This window comes from Gymnodraco acuticeps, unplaced genomic scaffold, assembly GCF_902827175.1.
Source record: "Gymnodraco acuticeps unplaced genomic scaffold, fGymAcu1.1, whole genome shotgun sequence".
In the NCBI taxonomy this organism is placed as follows: domain Eukaryota; kingdom Metazoa; phylum Chordata; class Actinopteri; order Perciformes; family Bathydraconidae; genus Gymnodraco; species Gymnodraco acuticeps.
In genome coordinates this window covers 329,700-336,222 of record NW_022990385.1, presented here as the reverse complement: position 1 = coordinate 336,222, position 6,523 = coordinate 329,700, and the positions used below count along the sequence as shown (strand labels likewise).

The window sequence follows — 6,523 nt, the reverse complement described above, 5'->3', positions numbered from 1 at the left end:
TTTACATATAAAAGACAAAGACTGTGTGGCTCTGGAGGTGCGGTACCACAAAAGCTGTTACAGTCAGTACACCATGTTTTTGCTGAGACCTGACAAACCAGAGACAGAACAGTAAGTTATTTCTCCTTGGATTGCTTTACCTATTTGCACTACCACCAGACTGAAGTCCAGGTGTGTGTCGGCGATGGCTATATATATATATACACATACACATACTTAACATTATAAGTAAACATCCAATTTCCTTCTGTTATATGTGCACACAATCACAACACTTATTCATTTATCCATTTATTTACTTCTCATTCATGTGTTGTAGGGATGAGGCAATGTTTGATGCCAGTTACAAGCTGTTCTGTGAGAGGATCATCCGCCAGAGGCTGCTTGTCAACAATGAGGTGCTTAGAATGGGCCAGCTGAGGCAGGCCTTCATTGACATGGTGAAAGCAAACGAAGGTGTTGATGCTTCAAACTACAGGTAACTGCAATGTAATACAAGTCTTATTATTTATCATGTGCAAGGCCAGCTTTAAACAAAATGTGTATGACAGGCCTGTTTGGAGAAACCCCCATGATGTGTAGTGTGTAGTGTTGTTTGTGATGATGTGGGCCTTTATTTGGCTTCTTTGGTGTTAAATGTGCTGTATGGCAGATAGGTTCTAGTCTGTAATGTCTTGTATCACCTCCACCACTCTGCTTTTGATGGTACTCCTGTGACTCGTAATTGTCACTGTTTTGTTGTGTTACAGACAGGATCTGTTGAAGAAGAGGCTGGCTCAAGATTTCCCTCAGCTAGCGTTTCACATGCCCACCAAGCGCAACGTCTGCGAACTGGTTTTTGCTGAGACTCTGTCAAAGGATGCACTCGTGGACATGCTACCAGATCCATCCGGTACGGAAACAACACAGTCCAGTGAATTGAGCCAGACAGACAGCGACAATGAAACAGGGAGAACAAAGTGCCAAACAACACATGAGGACACAAGGACACTGTATACAGCAGCGTTGTTTTTGAAAAGACTGCTTAGTGACACTCCTGGCATGTCATGCCCATGGCCTCCCACTTCTGAAAATGTAAATGTCACTGAATCTCAAACTGTTGTCCCCATTGGACTATACAATCTGCTCAGCTGGATTATAGGTTCCACTGAGGAGCCAACACTGGATCATTATGTCAACATTGATGATGACGTACATTTGAAAGTGTTGTCTGTTTGTCAAGACATTGTGTACCTTGCTTCCAAGGGCCGCAAGCAGACACCCAAGTCCTTGGCTTTAGGTTTAACTGTTCGACATTTAACTGGATCATCACGCATTGCATCACTGCTTAACAGACTGGGACATTGTGCATCATGGGACACAGTTTTGAGTCTAGACACTAGCCTTGCCCAACTGACACTAGTAGAAGTGTCACATCACTCATAGATACGTTTGTTTTTGGTACTAGAACAGAGTATAATCAGCAGGACTCTTTTAACCAGCTGAGGCAATCACAGCACCAATCAGCTGCTCCGCCCAGCCTGACACCAATCAATTATACTACATTACATGTCCTTCTACTGTTTTCTATGTCATACCTTTTATATTTGTAATAAATCTCGTTTTTATGGTTCATCAGTGTTGTTTTCATTTGTGGAGGGATGAATGAGTAAATAAATGAATCAATGGACATTGGTATAAGTAAGGCAAGGCAAGTTTATTTATATAGCACTTTTCAACACAAGGCAATTCAAAGTGTTTTACAAAAAATTAAAGACATTAAGAAAATGGCATTTAAAATCAGTCATTCAAAAGAAAAGCTAATAAAATAAACATTAAAAGAAAAAATACATGGATAAAAGTTACAGTGCAGTCTAAGATATGAATAGTTCAATTAAAAGCAGCAACAAAAAGAAAAGTCTTCAGCCTGGAAGTACTGCATTTTATTGATCTAAATTACTTAACGTAACAAGTTAACCTTCTTCTTGGACGCAGAAATCAAGTCATGTTTATTTTAAGAGTGCATTTAACGTGTACAGGGTAACAACAGACAGACAAAAAGTCCTCAGTCTAATGGAATAATCCCAATGAACCTAGCGATGTGAACATGGCAGTCCAGGAATGATAGTTTGATAAATATGAGTTTGATATACTTTATTAATCCCCGTGGGGAAATTGTTTGTAGCTGGAGTTGGCTGATAAACGCTGCTAGTCAATGTTGATTCGATGGTCAACTCTGTTCCCAGATAGTAAAACCTCTCACAAATACCGCGTATATAACGCAAATACCTCGGACTTAGTGATGTATTAAGACATATGACAAAACATGACATAAAACAAGCATACAGCACTGTTTAGAATCCATTTGGTCTGGTTTAGCGTAACCATGGCGGCCGCCATCTTTCACTTCTGTTGACAATATGCAGCTACCCAATTGGTGTAGCACGATCACGTGACGAACCGTGGCACGACTTTGGACCAAGATATTATTACGCTTCGAAGGGACTAGTTCAGCCAATAATTACGTGCCTAGAAGAATTGGCAGGAATTTTAGCGACGATATTTTTTTTGGTGGATAAGCATGACTCGTTCTTTTTTATGAACTAAAGATTGTGTAGTTTCACTTCTGTGGAGCGGGATGAAACGATAACAGGGTTCACCTTATGGCCTATATGATCATACAAGATTACTCTTCGTCGGATGATGAAGATCTCCTCCAGCCAGACCTGGATCCGGACAGTAGTGACTCGGATGTTGAACTTCCACCACGGGAAAGGTATGTAATCTCTCTGTTTTTATATATTACTTATGTGTTTGGTGGAACTGCGTCCAGTGCTGGAATTGGGCCGGTACTCACCGGTACGCAGTACCGGCACTTCTGGTTCTGACCCATGGAGTACCGGCACTTCTTGCTCAGTACCGGCATGCTGGCGGTACTCCGGTACTCATACACCGTGCCAGTACTCAACACTCTCCCGCCGTTCTTATTATACATCCATATATATATATACAGCCGCCCGGTACTCAGTAGATGCGTCATGAGGTGCCGAACGGACATTCTCATCGCTCTAACCGCTGGAGTTTCACAGCGGCTGTCAGCTGTTTACTCCTGTCATTCAAACAGAACGTGCTGGAGAGGGGGCGGGGCTTATCTTCTCCATGTAAATACTGTGGTGGAAACGACTGTCAAAATTAACCTATTTGACCGTGATTTAATAGTAATACACGTTTCAAAATAATAATAATAATAATAATGCCGAAGTAACAACATACTGAAAACTGTTAGTAAAACCATGTTTTAATGCTTTACAATTTACATACCTAGATGCACGTGTGTTGTGTTTATGCAGTGCAACTCCCACCCAGTGGGTGGCTATGTAGAGTGATAGAACAGAGCAGGCACGCCCCCGAGAGAAGGAAAGCAAGTCACGTCACAAATTAGCATTTCTAAAATGTTAGCGTGGATTAATAAAAGTGCAAAAAGACAGCGGTTGTCGCCGGAAGAAACTTCAAATACAGAGAATGCTGTGCCTGTGTTGGAAATTGTGTCTGATGGGGAGCTTTCTTTGGTTGATCCTCCTGCTCCAAGTTCTAGTGCATTAGCATTAGCACTAGCTCCGCCGCCTCCTCCAGAGCCTCTAACGTTAGCTGCTGCTGGCGCAACTGCCACCACCAACACCGGGCAAAGCGATGCACCTGACTGCTGGACAACGGACCAGGTGCAATATTTTTGCAAGACCAATGCATGGCTCCTTCTTAAAGATAAGAAGCTAGGATGTCGGATATGCAGAGATGTCAAATCTTTGGGAATACACACTGGACAAGGACTGAAACTGTCAACTGAATGGGGTGAGTGTGCAGTGTCTCATTTCGGTGTTGACAAGGGCAAACAACAAGCTAGCCTGAGAAAAAAAAATCAAAGAACATAAAGAATCACAAGCCCATGTAAAAGCTGCTGACATCCTTACATCTGCTTCACGTGAAACTATTCAACATCAAGTGCAGTCTATGCATAAATCTGAATTAGACACCACTATCAGAGTTTTTCGAACGGCATATAAAATTGGCAAACATAGCCGGCCATTCACAGACATGCCAATTGATTTGAATGTACAGAAACTGAATGGGCTGAACGTGGGCAGGGTTTTGCACTCCAATAAAACCTGTGGCGAAATCATCGACCACATAGCTCATGAGCTGAAGAAAAAAATGGCAGAAGACATTACATAAAACCAAAGAAAACTCTGTGTTTTGGTCGATGAATCTACCACTATTAGTGGTAAAACGGTGCTTGTTGTGGGTCTACGCTCAGCATTAGCTGATGCTGAGCCCGAAACGTTTTTTTGGGAGCTGATCGAGTTGGATGGAACAACGGCTGATGACATCACAAAGGCGTTAATGGAGTGTCTTGGAAGAGATTTTAACGAGGACTTTTTAGGTCAGTGTTTCGTTTCTTTTGCATGTGATGGGGCTTCAGTCATGCTAGGGAAGAGAACAGGCGTTGCTACCCAGTTGTGTAGTAAATTCCCAAGCCTGTTTGTGTGGCACTGCTCCAATCATCGTCTAGAGCTGGCAGTTGGGGATGTGGTCAAGGAGGTCTCAGGGCTCTATCATTTCCTGATTTTTTTTGACAAACTCTATTCCTTGTTCCATGCCGCTCCCAAAAATCAGAGGCAGTTAGCGCAGTGTGCGCAAGCAGTCGGACAGCGTCTCCTGGTGATAGGGCGTGTTTTGTCCATCCGCTGGGTGGCTTCAAGTGAAAGGAGCGTCAGAGCAGTCTGGGAAAACTACCGAGTGCTTCATGATCACTTCACAAATGCTGCAAACGACACGAGCAGGGATTCCAGAGACAGAGCAAAGTACAAGGGCCCGGATGATGTGCTCACATCTGCAACGTTTGTCAGCAATCTGGGACTGATGTACGATGCGCTCACAGAGCTCAGCGACCTCTCTCGGCAACTCCAAAAAAGAGAGATGACACTGCCTACAGCAGATAGGCTCTTAACTCGAGAAATACGAGTTTTTTGAATCCATGGTCACCATGCCTGGCCCACACATGACTACAGTTCATACAGCTCTAGCTGAGAAGTCCTTCAAGGGTGTTGCCCTGCGTGAGAATGGCAGGCTTGTACAGATTCATGCAGGTCAGTTTTTCCGCAGTATGGTAGAGAATCTGAGACACAGAATGACTTCCACAACCTCCTCTCATGTCAGCACAAGAGAAATCCCATTACATGGCCGGGAGGCCCGGGACAATCAGCTAATCCAGGACATGAAAGTTATCCATCCTGGAAGTTGGCCTGAAGAGGAGTTAGACGTACAGTACGGGGACGTAGAGGTGCTACGTTTGTGCGAAGTGCTGAAAGTGGACAGAAGAGAGACTGTTCAGGGCTTTCGCGAATACAAGGAAACCAGGGCATCCCGTACACCTGCTGCCATGGAGCCTCTACTGAAAGCAGTCCGAACCATCGCTGTCTCCACTAGTGAGTGTGAGCGGGCATTCAGCTGCATGAACGATATCCTTACTGCAAAAAGGAATGCTCTCTCTGTCAGCCGACTGTCCAGCCTGGTTTTCATTAAATGTAATGGACCATCACTAGGACAGTTCAATCCGGAACAGTATGTGAGGTCCTGGCTGGCAAAGGGAAGGAGAAGTGCTGATGAAAGAGCCTGTCCAGCTCCAGCCCCTGATACTGATGTCCCCAAGGCCTTCTGGAGCCTTTTCTAACAATGTGAAGTATATTGCAAAGCAGCTCACCCAGTGAGAAGACTTTTGGCATAATGTGCAGATTTGTACAGATCCTGGAGATAGAAGGACTTCAGACCAACCAGGGAGTTATCTGATCAGCTTGGTGTTCAATGTAACTCTTTACCATGGCTCAGACTTTGTTACTTGCAGTTACAGTTTTAGATTGTGCAAATTTTGCATTTGTTTTTACATGTTCTTTGTTCATGCTCTTTATCATTTTTCTGAGTTGGAAAGTTAGATTGCATCATAGTTTACTTTATACATATTTGTATTCTTCAGTGGTGAAGTATATTGCAAAGCAGCTCAGCCATGTGAGAAGACTTTTGGCACTTTTTTGTTTTTCGTTTTCTGAGTTGGAAAGTTAGATTGCATTCAAAATGTACAGAAATACTTAATTTTGTTAAAGCTTTTTATAAAAAATGCTTCTGACCAGAGCTTTGTTTCCTTGTCATTAATGTTGAACACCACCAGAGGGGCTCTCACCTGAAAGGTCTCTGCTTCATGTGTCTTCAGCAGAAGATCTAGACTTTGATTGCTATATTTTCAGTTAATATTGACCTTACTGAGCTTTAGCCATATCCGCTGCCTATCATAAAAAATGTTAAGTACAGTGAACCTTTCTAAAATATACAGTAGTAAAGAGACAAACCCACCAGCATTATAGTAGCCAAATTCTTGTTTGTGGGCTGTATATATAAAATTGACTTGAAAAAGTTGCTGATTTTAGAGTACTGGCACCTTTTTCATTCCAATTCAAGCACTGACTGCGTCACAGTGCTAGCTTAGCCAAGAAGC

The 6,523-nt window shown here is 43.0% G+C and overlaps 1 protein-coding gene across 1 annotated transcript; it reads left to right on the top strand.

Annotated features, from left to right (window-relative positions):
- Window positions 1–1,501, top strand: LOC117551496. Its single transcript, XM_034224417.1, has 3 exons — window positions 1–111; window positions 320–478; window positions 750–1,501. The coding sequence occupies exons 1-3, from the start codon at window positions 74–76 to the stop codon at window positions 1,423–1,425; spliced, it is 873 nt and encodes a 290-aa protein (XP_034080308.1). The 5' UTR covers window positions 1–73; the 3' UTR covers window positions 1,426–1,501.
- Window positions 1,502–6,523: the final 5,022 nt, after the last annotated feature.

What these genes read in the sequence shown, in the direction of transcription:
- LOC117551496 (XM_034224417.1), top strand. Translation starts at nt 74, where the DNA reads ATGTTTTTGCTGAGACCTGACAAACCAGAGACAGAACA. An exon ending in GACAAACCAGAGACAGAACA is followed by an intron (nt 112 to 319) that starts GTAAGTTATTTC and finishes CATGTGTTGTAG; the next exon opens with GGATGAGGCAATGTTTGATG. An exon ending in GTTGATGCTTCAAACTACAG is followed by an intron (nt 479 to 749) that starts GTAACTGCAATG and finishes GTTGTGTTACAG; the next exon opens with ACAGGATCTGTTGAAGAAGA.